At 43.0% G+C, this 19,124-nt stretch overlaps 1 protein-coding gene across 1 annotated transcript in view; it reads left to right on the top strand.

The window, feature by feature from the left end:
* Positions 1-19,124, top strand: part of ZMAT4 (zinc finger matrin-type 4) — a 323,574-nt gene that overhangs the window by 122,379 nt on the left and 182,071 nt on the right. The window contains exon 3 of the mRNA XM_037055427.1: positions 2,599-2,688. Coding sequence (XP_036911322.1) covers positions 2,599-2,688 — 90 coding nt within the window. The remainder of the gene's footprint in view (positions 1-2,598; positions 2,689-19,124) is intronic.

Here is a 19,124-nt window from a genome sequence, read left to right as displayed (position 1 = left end):
CCAGATCTCTATTTTTCTGACTTTGCAGGCAAACCAGACTCCAGATAAACCCTGATTTGAAGTTTCTCCGCTTCCTAGAAATGGATACAAATATATTACGAGATCACACTTCAGTACTTTTACAGGTCTATAATATTTTTCATGTTCCAGTAGCACTTTTAAACCCATTTAAAAGCTTTAACATTATTCAGAGACTTTTTAGAAGCACCGTCTACTTCCTCTGGGCACAAAAGAAGGCATTAAAAAAGTGATAAATGAGGAAAACCAGATAGAAAGAATTTACAATCTATCCTGTAAACAAGATGCAATTTGCTGTGTGCCTAATCAATGAAGACAAACCAGCAACCATGAGCGTGGCTAGAACCCAAATGCTAATAAGGGCAAAGTGGACCCAAGGCCTGAACAAGGAGACATAATCTCTGGGTAAAACAAGGGGACAGAGGATTGGAATTAGGTAGAAGTGGATTCCAGGCAAATTTACATATACGGACTATGGCAGAACCCAAGGTAGGGATTGGTGCAGTCAGTACTGAGAAATGTTTATTTAGCATAGGTGAATCGCAGTTTTTTGTGTGTGTTGTCTTATTTGAGTCTCATGGCAACCCTAGTAAACATTGTTATGGTCATTTTGTACGTGGAGTCAAGGAGACTCTTTTGGGCTATAAACAAATTAGAGTAAGTGACTTGTTCACTATCCCACAGTTAGAAAGTGCTAGAGACAGAAGCGGGGTTTTGAACTTCTGACAATAGTCATGTGCAGCTTAACAGTGGGGCTACGTTCTGGGAAATGTGTCATAGGCAGCTTCATTGTTATGCAAATATGGAGTGCGCTTGCGCAAACCTAGATGGTATGGTCTACCACACACCCAGAGTACACGGTGTAGCCTACCGCCCTTAGGCTACAAGCCTGTACAGCATGTCACTGCACAAAACTACACAAGATTAAATGAGGCACAAAAGAAAATTAGGCGATCAAGAGACTACTTAAATATGAGGTACATGAGGCTGTTGCTGGCATAACACAGCCTATTCTTTACAGCAAAATGTTTTTAAAAATTTTGGTTATTTTACATTAATTATTTTAAAATATTTTCAAATATTATTTTTAACTATATTATTTTAATAACTTTTAAAATTATTTTTAAATATTTAATTCGTTAAAAATTCTTAAAATATTTTATTTATTTATTTTTAGAGCGAGAGGAAGGGAGGGAAAGAGTTAAGGAGAGAAACATCTATGTATGGTTGCCTCTCATGCGCCCCCTACTGGGCACCTGGCCTGCAACCCAGGCATATGCCCTGACTGAGTAATGAACTGGCGACCCTTTGGTTTGCAGGTGGGTGCTCAATCCATTGAGTTACACCAGCCAGGGCAAACCTTTTTTTTTATATGTACAAAGAATACACTTCAACATAACAATAAGAAGTATAGTAAGCAAATACATGAGCAAATATACTGTACATACCTGGATGTACAGTACATAATAAGCTTTTCCCTCCAGTTCTCGTACCCTAGCCTCGGTAATTAATCTGCCAAAAGAGATTTCCAATGGCAGATATTATGAACAAACAAAGAACATTATCACTACATCTGAGGACTGGTCAGGGCCCAAGCTCCGCGTGTGTAGGCACATCTGGGGAACAAAGTCTCACCTCCCGCAGGGTTAGGTCTGTTTACTCCAGAATCACCGCAAACACCTGAGTAAGGCGTTGCGCTATGACGTGACAATGGCTGCGACGTCACTAGACAACAGGGATTTTTCAGCTGCATTATAATCTTATGGGACCACCATTGTGTACGTGGTCTGTCTTGACTGTGTTTGCTGTCCTTTTCACTCCACCCTCCTGCCTCAGGTAGCAACTTGGTATTATTTAAAGGTGAGGGGAGTCTGGGTGCAGTCTCAGTTGAGCAAAGGAGTAGAGGAAAGACGGAACCACTGTGGGCGCGGACTGGTCAGCGCAGGCAGAACTTGAGCTCACCCTGCGGGAGGTGAGACTGAGCTTCAGATGTACTGATGATGTTCTTTGTTCATAATATCTGACATTGGAGATCTCTTTTGGCAGTTTAATTACTGAGGCTAGGGTAGGAGAACTGGAGGGAAACGCTTCTGTTGGAGACGATGTGTGTGCCTGGTGCCCGGGCTGGGGCGGGTGGCTCCTTGCTTTTTAGAGCAGGAATCAGGAGCCAGAGAGAAAGCGGATTTTTCATCAGAGTTGGTCTTTGCATTGTTCCCTCTGCTGACCTGTCTTACTTCGGAGGACAATCAAATATAATTCAATAGTTTTATATAATATTCAATATAATTTATATAAATCCAAATTTATTTTGAGGATAAACAATCCTCAAAATAATTCACTCCAACCTAAAAAACACCCGTGCTCTTCCTTTCTTAATGAAGTGTGTTTTCTAAGCCTGAAATTTTATTGGCTTTATGACCTTGGGCAGGTCACTTAACATCTGAGCCTTTATCCCACGAAACGCATGCGGAAGTATTTTCTAATAAAAGTACTTCTTGGCAGCTGCAGTTACTGGCTGGGTTTCCAGAGATTTAAAATGCCTTCCCATTCACAGTATCTGCTTCTGCTTTTTCTTCCCAGAGTCGAAAACATGCAAGCAAAGTCCGACTGTATTACATGCTTCACCCCAGGGATGGTGGGTGTCCTGCCAAGAGGCTCCGGTCAGAAAATGTGAGTATTTGGTACCATGTGATCCCCTTAGACAATTTGTTGTGTTTGCTAAGAACTTTGCAAATCTAGGAATTGTAGCCACATGGAAACAGTTCTCATTAAATGTGACAGAAAATATTGCCTGTAAGTAAGTCTTTTTTCTTTTTCCTGCTAGAATTTGCAGTTACAGTATTAGAGGACTTCTTGATGATACTGTGCTGGGACTGCACAGAGAAAGAATGCACAGCGGTGCAGGGACAGAAGGGGGTTGGGTGAGGGGAGACAGGGGCTATGAGAAGACAAACAGCCGGGAAGACGTAACCTAAGGGGCAAACTTGTCAGAAAAAGCAGATACTTTGCTTTTTACATATTTTATTTTTTCTTTGGTATGTAAAACAGAATATGAATTTTGTTCATGTATAATGAGGACTGTACATATCTTGCAAATAAAAATACTCAGGGGTTTTTGATCAGGGCCCCCTCTCCCTGAGGGAACATTTATCTGGGAAGACAAATGATGATTATAAAGTTGCTTTGAGGGTGTCCAGTCAGAACAAAGGGCTTACTGCAGCCAGGTCAAGGTGAAGACTGATGAAATAAATATTCCCAGCAGGACTTACTTTTCCTAATAAGTGGAAGGTTATTTTTTATTTGAGCTGCTTTTTAAAAATTAAAGTGTAGTTAGCATACCATATTATATGAGTTTCAACTGTACAACATAGTGATCCAACATTTATATATTTTATGATATGTGAACACCATACTAAATCTCGTTACCATCTAAATACACTTTGCAAAGTTATCACACTATTAAGGACTATATTCTCTTTTTTACCCATCCCGTACCCCTCCACTCTGGAAATCATGAGTTTGTTCTTTGTTTCTATGAGTCTGTTTTTGTTTTGTTTTGTCTGTTAATTTGTTTTTATATTTAAGAAAAATTCCGCATAGAAGTGAAATCATGTGGTATTTGCCTTTCTCTGTAAGACTTATTTCCATTAATATCCCCCCATGTTGCTGCAAATGACAATATTTATTGCTGAGTAATACTCCATTGTGTATGTGTGTGTGAGTATGTATATATATTATCCCCCACATCATCTTTATCCATGTATCTGCTGATGGACATCTAGATTGCTTTCATATTTTGGCTATTACTAGTAAAGTTGCAATGAATATAGGTATGCATATATCTTTTCAAACTAATGTTTTCATTTTTTTGGATAAATGCCCAGAAGTGTAATTGCTGGGTCATACGGTGGTTCTGTTGTCAGAGGCACCCCCATCCTGTTTTCCTCAGTGGCCGCACTGATTAGCAGTCCCTCCACCACCAAGTGGAATGTTCAGAGCCGTGACAAACACGGAATTTCCTTACTCTTTGAGCTCTGAGGAGGCTGCAGGCACAGATTTATATCCTACACTCTCCCTTTTGCTTGTGATCCTGCTTTCCTTTGCTGCCAGATAGATGCCAGTCTTCTTTTCTGCATTTAAAATTGGTACATAATCATTGAAGAAACTTGACAAAAGCTGCACCTGTGTATTCTTCACAGGAAAGAAAAGAGAGCAGGAGAACAGCACACAATCAAAGATAGTGAGCGTCGGAGCTGTTGCTGCTAATGAGTTCCAGGCGTGTCTGTTAGCGCCGCAAAATGAACTGCTCACACACAGACTAATCTGGAACACCGAAATTTTCTCTCCTGCCTCTGCGAAGCAGCATTTAGAGCTTATTGGAGGCACAGGGTGCCCTGAAAACTTCACAAGTGCCGAGAAGTGGGACTGAGTCTAGTTCTGTCATTGCTTCGCTTTAGGTCCTCAGACAGATGATTGATCTCCGTGAGCCCCAGTTACCTCGATATGGCTGTAATTAGCATACTCCCCTCACTGGGCATTTGGAATATGAAGTGAACACATAGGTAACGAGGTGCATTGCTACACATCAGGCACTGAGGAAAAGAGGGATAAATAAGACACAGACTTGACTGAAAGAAACTCATAGTATAGTGAGGGAAACTGACATTGTGTAAAAAGCAGCTACAATGCCACCGTGTAGGGGGTTATGAGCCCTCTTCACAAAGTCCCATGGGAACAATGGGCAAGTGAGCTATGCGAGGGCAACTGGATCAGGGAAGGTGCTACTCAAGGGCTGGCGTTTGGGTTGGGGTCTCTGGGCCTGAACGGATCGGATCGGATCGGGTGTAGGCGGTGGGAGTGAGAAAGGAAGACCGGTGTGTTTTGTCAAAAGAACTTACGTGATCTCAGAGTTCTTCAGCTACACTGCAATCATGCTTTCCATCAGGTATCTATCAGAAAAGAGAGTAAGTTTTTTGTTTTTTTGTGTGTTTTGAAATTATCCAGCAATGATGCTTGTATTGATTCATTCAGTAGCCATTTAGCATCTTATCCTAATAGAAACATTGGGGTCAGGGACACTTGACAATTTGCTCTTGAACAAGATCACTTTCTACCCACTCATGTTCTACACTTGACGGTTGCACTTTTGTCTAAGCTCCTAAAACGCGCTTGACCAGGCGACAGAAAGGGGGCGCTGGAGCTCAAGCTGAGGTTCCTCCAGACAGGGTCCTGCTGCTCTGGCCAGACTCGTGATCACCACCCCCCTCAGGCTCTTGTTCTGCTGGGAAGCTCAAAGTGTTTATGGAATGGAAGATATTTGGATGATAGAGCAAGAAGTATTTGCAAGGATTTGAGGACTTTTTCCTTTGATGTTTCTTTTGAAAATTTTGATCTACCATTGATTTATTTATTAAATCATTTTTCTATAACTTATAAATCATAATGTTAAAGCAAATCAGCAGATAGGAAAACAACATATTGATTTAACTTTTGAAAAAGTGGGTTGGTGTTTTATTATGCTGTGTCGGCCGTCCACGGGTGGATGTATCTTTGCCTCTAGGCATTTGGATACATGGGATGAAGTGCAGAGGCCCAGCCCCCCTCCAGGGCTCTGAGAGTCAAGGTTGGTAATTATTCGAACTGACTTTATTTTGTACAGACTCATACCTAAGGGTTGAGAGACTGAATATACAAATGGACAATGGCCAGACCACATGTAAAATAGAATTTTGTCAAAGGAAATAAAGCCATTCGTGGACAGTAACCAGTGCGGGAAGCCTGCCTAAATCAGACTTACAGAAAGTCTTCAGTATTCACTTAGGAAATCAAATAATAACCCCTGTAACAATAGACCTCAAAAGAACAGGGCTTGATTCTTACCTGTCAGCTTCCCTGATTTGTCCCCAGTTCCAACTTAAGACCAACCAGAAAAAGCCATATATATATATGTATATATACCTCCTAACCAATCACATAGGATGTCCTCTCCCAGATAACTCACCTACAGTTTCCCCATGCCAGCAGCCTCCACTCAGGCCACACCCGAAGCCTCCCCTTTTTACCATTATAAAGTTTCCCATTTCTCTGCTTGCATTTGAGTCTCCTCCAAACACAAGTGATGGTGGCTGATTCCGTGCTATAGCAAGCTTTGAATAAGTAACCTTTTTTTGTGCTCATGTAGCTTTGTTTATTTCCACAGAGTTGTAAAATGGGATAACAGTAAGATCTAACATACAAGTTTGTTGTAAGGCCCAATTGAGGTAATTCATTTCTTTAATACTTTGCTTTTACGGGGCTTTCTGCGTACATGATTATTATTATTGTTCCTCTTCCCACCAGCAGCCTGTGCGTTGGGAAGGATGGACACACTTTCCTCTACTTGCTTCTCTGTTCTGGCCCCTGCTCCCACCTGCCCTGCCTCCAGGGGCTGTGGCGGGTTTGCATCCCAGTGTTAGCTGACGGTGGGCAGCTCCGTATTGCCCTGAATACCCGGAAAAGTGAGTGGGTTCTAGAAAGAGAGAAAACTCGTGGCTGACTTTCCAAACCCTGACCACAAATGAACCTTGAGCTGTCAGTGGCTCCTCCAGTTGATGGAGCTGGTGATGCTGGCACATCTGTCCTTCCCCTTGCTAGTCGTCTGGAATACATGGTAACCCCAAGTTACATGCGCAGAAGTGACTGTCATTATTGCTAAGTCCTAAGTTCTATTCCAGGTCATTTGTCCTTTTTGTTGTTGTTTAAAAACTTAAATTTATTTCTGTCTCCTGTCCTGGCATTTCTAGCTTTTAAAATCCCCCCTTTATGTGCTTTTACTGTTTAGAATCCTCCTTTGGATCTTCTGTGGTTTTTTTCCCCTTGAAATTTTAGAGCGAGACATTTTCCCCTTGATGCCACAAAGTAAAATTACATGTAAAATAAATTGTTATAGTTGATTGCCTCAGAGAAACTTTCAGTAATCCCCTGAGCGTTCTAGCCAAGAAAGGACTTTCATAATCCTCTCGTGCATTGAGAATCTCAGTTTTTCACCAATGGCCCTTTTTATTATCTTCTTAGCCATGGGTCACATGCTTTGAAAAAATTGTCTGTTTGGAAAATAGCACTTTTAAGTAAAAGGGTGATTTAGTTTGACTTTTACTTTTATCCTGTACAGATAACTAACTGCCTATCTAAATCTCCAGTCAGTGTTAAGTAAATAGTGTTTTTACATGGAGTTAATATAATTCCTTCTAAGTGGAGAAACTTGGCATTTGGTTAGCCTGATCATGCTCTTCGGGCCTAAATATTTACCTGGTTTCCCTGAGCTCTGAAGTACCCAGCATAGCTTGAGAACCTCCGATGTCATGTTCCCTGGTACCTACACATCCTGGGTTTCAGGTTGGGAGGACTCAGTCTAATCTGACCCACCTGCCCTTAGTACAAAGGTGAAAATAAGGCCCAAATGGGTACCAGGCCTTGTCCAAATGGGTCCGGCCTGAGATTATGACTCTACCTGCTTCTGTAAATCTGAGCCCCAGGCTCTTTCCACGTATCTTGCAATTGGACCTTATTTTTAGGTATTGGAGCCATCTCTGGGTCCAATGCCTGAAAGCATTATTGTTCTGGGGCAAAATAATAACGGTAGCTGTCATATCAGGCGCTTCCCACTTAACTTCTAAATGCTTATGTACGTGAACACATTTAATCTTCCCAACTTCTGCACGAGGGAGCCCTCATAGAAGTCACCTGAAACAGAGGTTAAGTAACTTGACTCTGGTCACACAGCTGCTAAGTGGCATAAACAAGGCTGGGAAAATAGAAAACAAAATAAAATTTCTTCTGGGATGCAAACTAGGTCACCACGTCACTTCATGAATCAGGTAGTTAATACCCACTGAGTGCTGGGGGGTACGAAGATAAAAAGACTCGGAACCTTCTTCAACAGAAATCAGGATCTGGTGGGGGCTGGGCTTTGAATACAGTGTGATGAGTGCTACTGTAGACATACGCTGGGGCTACCATCTGGGCATCAGCCAGGGGGCCCTGATCTCTCCTGGGAGGATGGCAGGGGACAGGCGACAGGCTTCGTAGAGAAAGCGACACTGAGCTGACTCTTGAAGGACAGACGTGGGTGAACCAAAGGAAGGACAGTGGGAAAGGGCTCTTCTGAGTGTGGAGTCCACATGAGCAATGTCTTTAGGGAAATAAAATTCAAAGGCGTTTCTAGGGTGTAAAGTGCCGGTGGGTGGCTGCGGTAGCTACCTAGGGCTGCTCTAGCAAATTCCTGCAAAGTTAGAGCAGAAGAAATTTATTCCGTCACAGCTCTGGAGGCTGCAAGTCTGAAATCAAGGTGTCGGCAGGGCCTCCCTCCGAAGGCTCTGACTGGAGATCAGGTTCCCGTTTCTGTCTTCACTGCTGGGGGTCACCGACGACCCTTGGGGAACCTTGGCTTGCAGCCGCAACACACCAGTCTGCCTTCACATGGCTTCTGCGTGTCCTTCCCTCTTGGTCCAGGGAGGCCGGTCATTGGATTTAGGGCCCACTGCAGGCCAGGGTGGCTCCATGGTAACCAGTTAATCTGAAACGACCTTATTTCCAAATAAGCTCCCATGTCGGAGGTGGGCATAAATTTTAGGGGGAGAGTATTCACCCAGAACTGCGATGAAGACGACATTTGAGGTTGGGGTGATGGACAAGGGTACAGACCTACACTGGGCATCACATTGACATTTACTTTGTCCAGATTTGTTGAACTTGTGGGGATTCTGGTCCTGGCTCTGCTCCAGAGTTGGTTTTACAGCTTCCTTTTGGACTTCCTAAACCTTACTTGCCGTGGTTTCAATCAGGGACCACAGTCTCCGCCCTGCCCACCTCTGTGAGCTTGGACGGGGCTCCAGGGAAGCCTTCTCCGTGTGAAGCTGCATTGTAAACCGTGAAGTGTATTGTGAGTGTTATTTCACGGGGCCTTTTATTCTTGGTGTGTTGGAGGCATGCTTTGGTCTCTCCTGTGCCGTGCACAACTTCCGGAGTTCAGCGAGGCACAGGCTTGCTGCTCTCACCTTGAAGACTTGAAAAGCAATGGGAAAATAGGCCTGCGTTAGTATTTACTTGTGTGTCGTAAGTGAGAAGTCAGAAAACGGCTGCTGGCCAATGCCACCACTGCCTGTTTTTGTGGGGTCTGCAAGCTGGGAATGGATTTTACATTTTTTAAATGCTTAGAAAAAATTCAAAAGATTAATACTGTATTTTGCTGTGTATAATGTACACCCACATTTTTGGCCCAAACTGTCAGGAAAAAAAACTTTCATTTTAACTTTTTAATTCAATTACTTATTTATTTATATTTAGATACTTGTTTTTTGTATTATAATGGAATTGTACCATTTATGTTTGAATATCTGATGGTACAAGAAATTTTATATAACACATAATTACAAAACACAAAAACAGATGCAAGGTATTTTAGGTGCTAGCCATGTATAATGTGCATCTTTACTTTTCCCTAAAAAATGTGGGCAAAAAAGATGCACATTGTATATGGAAAAATATGGTCTATTGGGATGCAGTATTTTGACACGAAAGACATGAAGTTCAAATTTTAATGTCCGTAGATGAAGTCCCATTGGCACACAGCCACTCTCAGTCCTGTATACATCGTCTGTGGCTCCTTCCTCTCCGCAGCAACAGAATTGAGTGGTTACGGTAGACACTGCCCATCTCGCAAAGCCTAAAATACAAGGGTGGGCAAAAGTAGGTTTATGGTCAAAAGTATGCAAACAACGAGGTTATTCTTATATTATTATTTATTAATTATTGTCTTATTTTCTATACGAGCAACTGTAAACCTATGTTTGCCCACCGCTGCATTTACTCTCTGAGTAAAATGTTGACAAAAAGCATTTGCTGGCTGCTGTGCGAAGGAGCTGATTTTCGGGAAGGAAGAGGAGATGTTTGCATGGCGTGTGTCTCCCTGCTCACAGGAATGGCCCCTTTGGGACCTCGCAGACTCTGAGGCTGCCTTGTCCTTTCTTCCTTGTGAATTTTAGTTCATGGGTGTCCAGCAGGTTGAAGGTTTTGCTCAATAGGAAGTATCATTCCACACCCCTGAGCTGGAATCCATGTCATTGTTTCTGCCTTCTTTTTTTTTTTTTTTTTCAGTGCAGACAATTTGAAATTCCTGACCTCAGGGTATGTTGTAAGAATTTGCTCGAGGCTTGCAAAACTGTGGAAGCAATGAGGGTGTTTTGTTTCTTCCACCGCCTACACATCACACTCACTGATGGTAACCAAGCCTCTGAGCTTTCTGGAACAGCAGTAATTTAGGATAGTCCTTCTTGCCACTACACATCACTGATAGCTTCTGGAGAGGTTGATATTTTCTCTCCAAACCATACTCCAAAGTGGAATCGACGCTTTAACGGGCACACCAGCAGTAAGCAAAATAAAGAAAACAGAGCCCCTCATGATTCAAGAGTGTAGGATAGCACCTACCTGTACAGGATCTTCCAGGCCTGAGACCAGGTCTCTAGCTTGGGATTCTGGTTCTGAAACTCATTCACACTGAAATATGTGTCATAGTTATTCCCTCGACCCAGAATATGATCTAGAGGAGAGAAAAGGAGGATTCCCCAAAATGGCAGCTATGAAATCACATAATTTTTTTTTTCTTGTTAACAGTAGAGTTAGTATCATGGGTCTTTGATCACTGAAAACCTTGTCACCTCCATCCTGTCCTCTGTAACTCCATTGCTGTTCTATTGTTGGATACATTCTGTTGTTAACAGGCCACTGATTAGCCCCTTTTTATGTGTCAGGCCATATATTAAGTGCTTGTTAGATATTTCATTTGAATCTTACAACTTTGTTGCTTCCGTTTAAAAAGATATAAAGACTGCAGCTTGGGTGGAGTATCTTAGCCAAAATCACACACCTTGTAAGTGACATGGCCAAGATTCAAACACAGTAGAGTTTGACTCTAGAACCTGAGCTCTGTATCACTATGCATCCTTCATTCATTTATTCTTTTATTTAAGAAATTAAATAAATTCATTACTTACCCAGAATCAGGTACCATGGTGATTGCTGAGAATTTGATGGCGAATGAAACAGATATAGTTTCTGTTTACAGTGTTTACAGGATAGTGGGAGATATGGACATTAACTTTTTAAGGATCATACAACTATACAAATAAAGGAAAGGAATGCAAAAGCCCAAAATGGGGAATGATAAGGTCTTTGGGGTCAGAGGAGGCTTCTCCGAGCAAGCGATGCTTAAGCTGTATCTGAAGGATGAGCACAGATTAACTGGTTAAGAGGTGAGAGGAGACGGGGGTTCCAGGCAGAGGGAACAGCATGTGCAAAGCCTCTGCAGCCACAGAAATCAAGGCACACTCAGGAACAAAAAGAGAGGCAGTGCAGCTAGTGTTCAGAGACAGACGCAGGCAGTGCCGTGACATGCAGAGAGTGGGTTAGCGGAAAAAAGAGGAGAGGTGAAGTGTCAGATGTCACGCTTTCATTAAGAGTGTGGCCTTTGATGAGGGTCATGGCAGCAGTGAAAAATGGGAAATCAATAAATTTGGGTAATTAAGTAAGTAAAAATGGAGAAACTGAATAATGGGTGTGAAAGAGAAGAAGGTTTGGGGATAACTTTCAGGTTTAGAACTCGCACAATTAGATGGTGGCTGCCTCTTCCTGCAGCCGTGATAACCTTCATTTTTAAGGCCGTGACCCAGGGAGCAGAAAGATGGGAGAAGCAGGAAGGAAGTGGCCAAAAGCCTTTCTCTAGACTGTTCCATGTCGATCCAGGCTGAGCAGGAATAAAGTTGAGTAAAGGCAAAGTTGCTACCGCGGAAGAGTAGGAGGTGACAAGGGAGAAGGGACTGGTAGACGTTTGTCCTCAGAACTTCATCTCAGTCATGTCTGTCTACTTCTCCGATGGAGGGTGAAGCCAAGCCAGGGGCCGGCCCAGGAAGTGGGTCCCACAGAGGCACAGGCTGGAGATCCCCACAGGTGTGCTGATGTCCAAAGCCAGGACGGTGTGTTACGTGAGCTCAAGACAGTCCCCAAGGTGGGGGGACTGGGGTGAAGATAGTGCCAGTCCCCTGACATCCTGAACGAAGCCAGCAGGACGTTGCCCGGAGGATTTCCAGAGAGGGATGCAGATGTTGGCAGTGGGTGTACGTGCTTCCTTCCAGCAGGAGAGCTGGGGTTTTTTAAGGGGTCACAACAGCTCAGATGTGCTCATGGGACACCGGTCCAGTGAGTCCCAGCGGGTTCATCCTGTCCTTCCTTAGATTAAAAGATAGAGCTGGCAGAGCCCAGAGAGCAAAGCTTCAGACTGTGCGAGGGCAGGGCTCTTACCTCATTTATCTTTGTGCTCTTAGCACTTCACACAGAGGGGTACCAGGAGTGATGGGTCATGTTTTCACGGTAAGATAGTGTCCTGTTATTTTTGCTTTAAAAATTATGATTAAAATGATTTTAATAAAATTTATTATTTCTATGGAAAATCTTTTTTTTTTAAATTTTTTATTTATTTATTTATTTATTTATTTATCTGTAGAGGGAAAGGAGAGAGGGAGAGAAACATCAATGTATGGTTGCCTTTCGTGCATCCCCTGCTGGGAGTTGGCCTGCAGGGAACCGGCCTGCAACCCAGGTATGTGCCCTGACTGGGAATCGAACCTCGATCCTCTGGTTCGCAGGCCTGTGCTTAATCCACTGAGCTACACCAGCCAGGGCTCTATGGAAAATCTTATAGAGCATTTCCATAAACTCTTAGTGCCTTTGTTAAATGGCACTAAATATATCTATTTTGATATAGAGCTAGCAAAGTGCCTTTGTTAAATGAGTATTTTGGAAGATTGGTTTTGTTCTAGAAAATGAAGGTTATGGATGGTTTTCATAAGACTCTTCACCGGGTTCTTGGCCTTTGTGGGTCATCTCTAATAGGGAAAACCTGAGGGAAGGGAGAGACAGGTTCTTGGAGGGTGTATCCTCTGAGCACAGGCTGGTCTCTCCAGCAATCACTTCTGATCGGGACCTACGCGTTCCAACTCCATCTTGCCCCTTGAAGATCCTGGTCACTTATTTCCTGTCTCTGCCACTAGTCACTGCCTGCTTCCTCCTGTTGGTCCTTGATTTGTGGCAATCCTTGATTTGTGGCGGTTTTGCCACAAATCAAGGCTGTTAGCACAGGCGTGATGTGGAGTTGGCAGTGGTCGATGTCCTTCTCGGGTCCCAACCGTCTTTCACCCATAAGAAAAAAGTGTCACACGGGAAATTCTCTGGAGGACATTTTGGCACAGACTCGGGTGAAGAGATTGGGCAGGTCTGTTGGAGGATCTTAAGACCTGGAAGAGTACAGGTCAGATTCCTTAGCATATGTCTCACATTGCATCCTAAAGGAGCCCTTGAACATGAATCAGAATATATTTTTGTTTAGGTTAGTTTAAATACAAGATATCTGGTGACTACAGACTGCAGAAGAGCTGTTTCTTCTGCAGTAATCATGCTCTCGTTCCAGCTCTAACTAACACATTAGTTTATCTGTTGGGTTTTCTTTTCAGGATCTGGCAGGGGCGCCCAGGAGCCGGGAAGCACGGTTTGATGGCTCCCTGCCATGCGGCCCCTGGGTTCTCTGGCTTTCACATCCCTTGCTGCTGTGCTTTCTCTCTTCAGGTGTCTGGGTCTGAAGCACATTTTTCCATCTTGAAAAAAAAATTTTTTTCCCCTGGTAGATAGGTTTCCTTGGATAACATGCCAGAATCTCATAAAACATGTTTGTTTTTCTCTTACGTCCCAACTCTCTCCTGAAAATTTTTATCCTTCACTTTTAATCAAATTTCTTTCCTTATGTGTCTGGGTCCATTTATCTTCATCTCTTCTCGGGCTGCTGGAAGGGCTGTGAGATAATCTTGCCTCCCTTCCTTCCTTTGTCCTACATAGCATAGTGAGTCTTTCCTCTCACAGGGCTGTGCCATAAATCATGTCCACTGTCTTACATTAAGTGACCCCGTGTGCCCGTTCTGTTTCTTTTTAGTAACCTCTGGGCGTTCCTCATGCCCAGAATGTTATTCTTGTAGAACAAAGAAGTCTGTTTCCTTTACTACAGTCTGCCTCGTGACTATTTGGCTTTGTGTAGCTTGATGTGTTCTTTTAGAAATTGTATAATGTAGGTATATTATTTTTTTTAATTTTTGCCTGAGAACCAGCCAAGGGTTGTGACATTTGAATACAAGATTCATTTATAACTTTGTGTGACCTGGATTTGGTGCAGGTAATGCTAAGACAGAGATTGATGTCTCATGATAAACACCAGGAAGCCTTGCAGAGACACATTTGAAAAACAGGGATGCTGCACTGACTTCTATTAATTTGAAGTAAAATGTCCCTTTAAACTTGGGCCTGGTAAACCTCTCCTCTGCGCCTGCCCTGTATCACAGGTAGCACTGGGAGCTTCGCACACGTGATCTCATGGCTTTCTCAGAAGATGTGATCAGGTGAACACTGCCGTGCCTGTAGACAAAGGAGATAAAAAGGTTCTGAGGACAGTGGAGACACACACAAGGATCAAAACCAAGGTCATCTAATTCTAGTACCTCTTTCATGCTGCCACCTCCCTGAGGCAGCCTTTGATGAGCTACCTTTCTCTCTTTTTAAGACATACAGTTCTGGCTTTTACTCCTGGCTCAGCTGTTTCAGTGTGTTGGGGACGTTAGTGGTGCTACGCTCCTGTACAGCATCCTTTACGGGAGTGGCTTTGAGAATTCTGCCGCTCAGAGCCTGCAGTGGGCTGGGCCGATGTTCGCCAGCTCGTCCCAGTCAGGCCCTTTCCTTCCCACCTCCCTCCTGAGAGCTGCTGGCCTTCCACACCTACGCAAGTCTGAGGGGTCAGGTGCCGTGGTGCCACTCAGTTCGGTGTGATGTAAGGAACAGGCGTGGGTTTGGGGAACTGCCCTGTGGCTGCATCCGGCCTCCAACTCCTGCTGGCTGGGTGACCTCGGTCAGGTTCCTTGATTTTTCTAAGACTTGGTTTCCTCATCTGGAAAATGCTGGCAACCACTTGCAGGGTCCAGGACTGCAGTGAAGAATAAATGTGATATGTGAATGTCAAGTAGGGAGCACAGGGCCTGGTGAGGGATAGATAGGTGCTCAGCCACTGTTAGTTTGTTCTCTTTTCTAATGGACCAGGTGATAGTGAATCTTTACTTGATAGAGGAAACACACAGAAGACTGATTAGAATGAGCTAGTGGGGAAATTCAGTGCTCTGTATTCCAGGATTAAATGCTGCTGATAGATACATTTTCTGCAGAAGCCCTAAGTAATTGACAAGGAGCTAGAACAACTGAGAAAAAATACTACAGTGTTCAATAGCATTCTCGTTCTAAAGAACTTAATCTAATACAAACAGTGAAAAATATGGTGTTGGTATTTGCACATCGGAGCTTGGCTTGGAGGAGCACGTAGGTCTTGTAGTTACTTGGCCCTTACCCAGCCCCAGTGTTCAAGTCTAGCAGGAAGAGAGTGAGAAATCTGGAATAGCGGTGGGGAACAGCATGCACAACGTCAGCCATGTGCTCAGTGTGGTTGGTTGTATCCCCTCCCTTTTGCTCACGAGTGGTATTATTCAGTCGTGGCACAGTGACTTCAATAGATATAAAAATGCTGCTGTTTAAGCGTGTCATTCTTGAAACCCATCGAAGATCTCTGTATGTGAGGGAACACGGTCCTGGGCTGTTATGTGCTTGTGACAGGCACTGTTCCTCATGATCCGTGGCACTGTATAGCCAGATCATCTTGTGAGTGTGTATAATTCATCTATTATATTTAAAAATACTGTGTGAACAACAAAGCTATTTTTATTGTGAATTCCTGATGAAAAAAGCACTTTTCTTCAGAGTCATTAACTTGGTTTTACAGTTGACCTTTAAAGGAATGTCTATGATAATTTCAGGTACCCATGAGCTCAGCAAATATTACCCTCTATATAATTTAAATAATCATTATAGTTTGGGCAATAAGTATTGAATATGTATAATAAGACACAGTGTTTTTTTTTTTTTTAGTTTTTGGTGTTTTATTGTAAAAGGAAAAACATCTTGTTTCATTGGTGCATTGAGTGATGGTTGACCTTTTCTTATTAAATTTTCTCTTCCCATTTCAGTTGTTCATAATCCTAGAAGGTCACTAGTTGGCATTAGCAACCCCAGGAATGAAGGGTCATCGTGTCACATCCTAGAACTGACAAATTAATTTGTTTGATCTCTCATTATCCATGATCTCCATTGTTGTCGTGGGGGATGGGAAAGTGCCGGCCAGAACTCCGACCTAAAGTTTCCTGAACACCAAGAAAGAAGAGTCTTTAGTGGGTCTTTGCTACTCATTCCCCTCTTCATACAGGTTTCACATTTTTATGTTATTGTGTGTGTGCTGCGGCTGCCTTCCTAGGCAGTAGCTCTCTGCTTTCATAGCTAACAAGGCAGAAAAGGAGGTAAAGAGAAGAACGGAAGGGAAAAGAGGGAAAAATCGGGTGCTCCCAAAGCAAAAGTAAAGTCATAACGAAAGAATACCTGAGCCTGGAAGGAATTTCACGGCTTCTCGGTGCAGGTCTCGTCACCTACAATGCAAGTCTTGTCATTTATTTAGACAGGAAACAGAAAAGCCGTAGTCCTTGTCTGCATTGCTCTTGGACTTTAAGGAAGGCTGAGTGATCTTGGATGAGTCACTCTCCTGGATTGCATCTTCCCCGGACTAACTGATCACGTGTTGCTTTCCAATTTTAATAGCATGTGATTTAAATATTCTCTGGAAACCCACATTATGATTTATAAATAAACTGGATCTGTGGGTTGTTTCTATTTGTAAATATTTCTTTTATCTTTTATGCAATAATTATTCACCTATATAACCCATGGGTCCCTGTTTTGTGCCCATTCCACATATAGCGTAAGTGGTGAGCACAGTCCTGTGAAGTTACCATTTCCACAGTCCTTGGAAATGGTAACTCTGAGATGTGTTATGGATGAGTGGACATGGTGCTGAGAAATAATCACTTAGGGGAGGTGACCTGGCTGGGAATTGAAGGAAGATTTCTCTGAGCAGCGATTCCTAAGTGGCATCTAAATTATTTCTAAGGTGCATAGGCATTAACTGGGTAAAGAAATAAGGAAGGCCCTGGTCAGGTAGCTCAGTTGGTTAGGATGTCATCTCAATATGCCCAGGTTGTGGGTTTGGTCCCCAGTCAGGGCATATACAAGAATCAACCAATGAATGAATGAATGAATGTATAAATAAGTGGAACAACTAACTAATGTTTCTCTCTCTCTTCCTTTTTCAAATCAACAAATAAAAATGAAGAATTAAGAAGTAAGGAAGACCATTCTAGGGAGAGAGAATAGTATTCATGAATGTTTTGGGTGGGATAGAAGGCAGGTGGGCATGGCAAGGTAGGACAAATCAGAGGCGGTAGTAGAAGAGGCTGGAAGAAGCACTAGGTAGGAGCCAGACCACTGAGGTTTTTAGGGAAAGGGTGAGGATGTAATTTATCATTGAAACTAGGACGCTTCTGAGGGTAAAAGAGCGCTATCAATAGTGAAATTGGAACACCAGGTGCAACTTAATAGTTATTATCAAGGACTCTAAAAAAACAGCTATTGAAAGAAGTTTTTGTCTTTAAGTGCAATGAAAACCCATGGAAGAATTTAAGCTAGGAGACAGAAATGATCAGATCTGACATTTAAAAATTACTCTGTTGCAATATGGGGAAATGACTGAAGGACGTTCCCAGAGGGGAGTGAGGGGACCTGCTGGGGTCCTATTGTAGAGGTTTAGGGGAGTAGGAACTAGAGTAAAAGAAGTGGGGATTAGGAGAACAAATTTGAGAAAATTTCAAGTTGACATCTTTAGTGATGGAGAACCAATTTATGACACTATCTTGTTTCCACTTCCTCATATCCATGCCCTTTGGAATTATCCTCCCAACCTGACTCAGACCTTGACCACACAGTTTGATTTGGCCAGTGGAATAGTAGCAAATGTATCAAACGCAGAGCCAAGAACACATGTGTGCATTGCTTTTAGGCTCTTCATTCTCTTGGACTCTGGCGACCAGTCTGGGTCAGCCGACTGGAGAATGAGAGAACCTGTGAATAGAGGTAGAGGCTGTAATGAACCTCAGAAACCAGACAGTGCCAGCCGCCCAGTAAGCTGCCTGCAAACTTAGAGAGCATGCAACCCCAGCTCAGACCAGGAGGACCACTTGTAAGTGCTGAGTCCTGCCCAAACTGCTGACCTGCTTCATTGTGTACTAGATATATAGTTGTTGTTTTAAACAATTAAGTTTGGGTTGATTTGTTACAAAGCAGTAGATACAGGAGCTTTTTCTGAGAGAAAACTCTAAAAGAAGACTAGGTTTGGATAAGACAATTTACTTTAGATAATATTGACTTTGAGGAGTGAGTAAGACATTTAAGAGATTATATTAAATAAGACATTTAAGAGATTATATCAAAGAGATTATATCAAATGTATGTCTGGACCTCATAGGAGAGGTTTGGTGGAAGATAGAAATTTGTGTGTGATCTATGTGGTTGAGAATATCTAGGGAGAGAGTGTGAGGGGAGAAGAGGAGAGAGGGGAGGAAGGCAGAGAAGGGGAGCGGAGGTAAGGAGAGTGTAGAAGCCTACTGCTGGGAAGACAATGAGGCCACAAAGGAGACATGGAAGGAACAAGGCAGAGAGTAGGAGGAAAACCAGGCATGGGTAGAGTAAGGGAAGTTTAACTGATTACTATTCAAGCAATTGTAGAGATGAAGTCAGCTATGAAACGAAAATTGTGCATCTTACTACTAAATAGTAAAACACTGAATGATCTCTTTTTGTTTTCCCAAGAGGGGAGCTGAGTGCTGAACAATATGAGATATCATATGTCCCTTTGCTTTCTTGCCTTTTGGGTCATGGGTTTGAGAGACACTGACTTGATGACCTTAGAGATAGGCTTGGGATAAATCCATTCTCTAGCTGGAAATGGGGTGATGTTGCCTGGAAGCTCTGCGGGAGTAATGTGAGCAACGTGCTGCCTGTGTCCTCCTGCTGACCTTCATTCCCTCTCAGGGCCCGTGTGATTGACT

Source organism: Sturnira hondurensis, unplaced genomic scaffold (assembly GCF_014824575.4).
Source record: "Sturnira hondurensis isolate 20B ecotype Veracruz unplaced genomic scaffold, ASM1482457v3 Scaffold0008640, whole genome shotgun sequence".
Lineage (NCBI taxonomy): Eukaryota > Metazoa > Chordata > Mammalia > Chiroptera > Phyllostomidae > Sturnira > Sturnira hondurensis.
The sequence above is the reverse complement of the archived record's forward strand: the minus strand, read 5'-3'. Positions and strand labels throughout refer to the sequence as shown.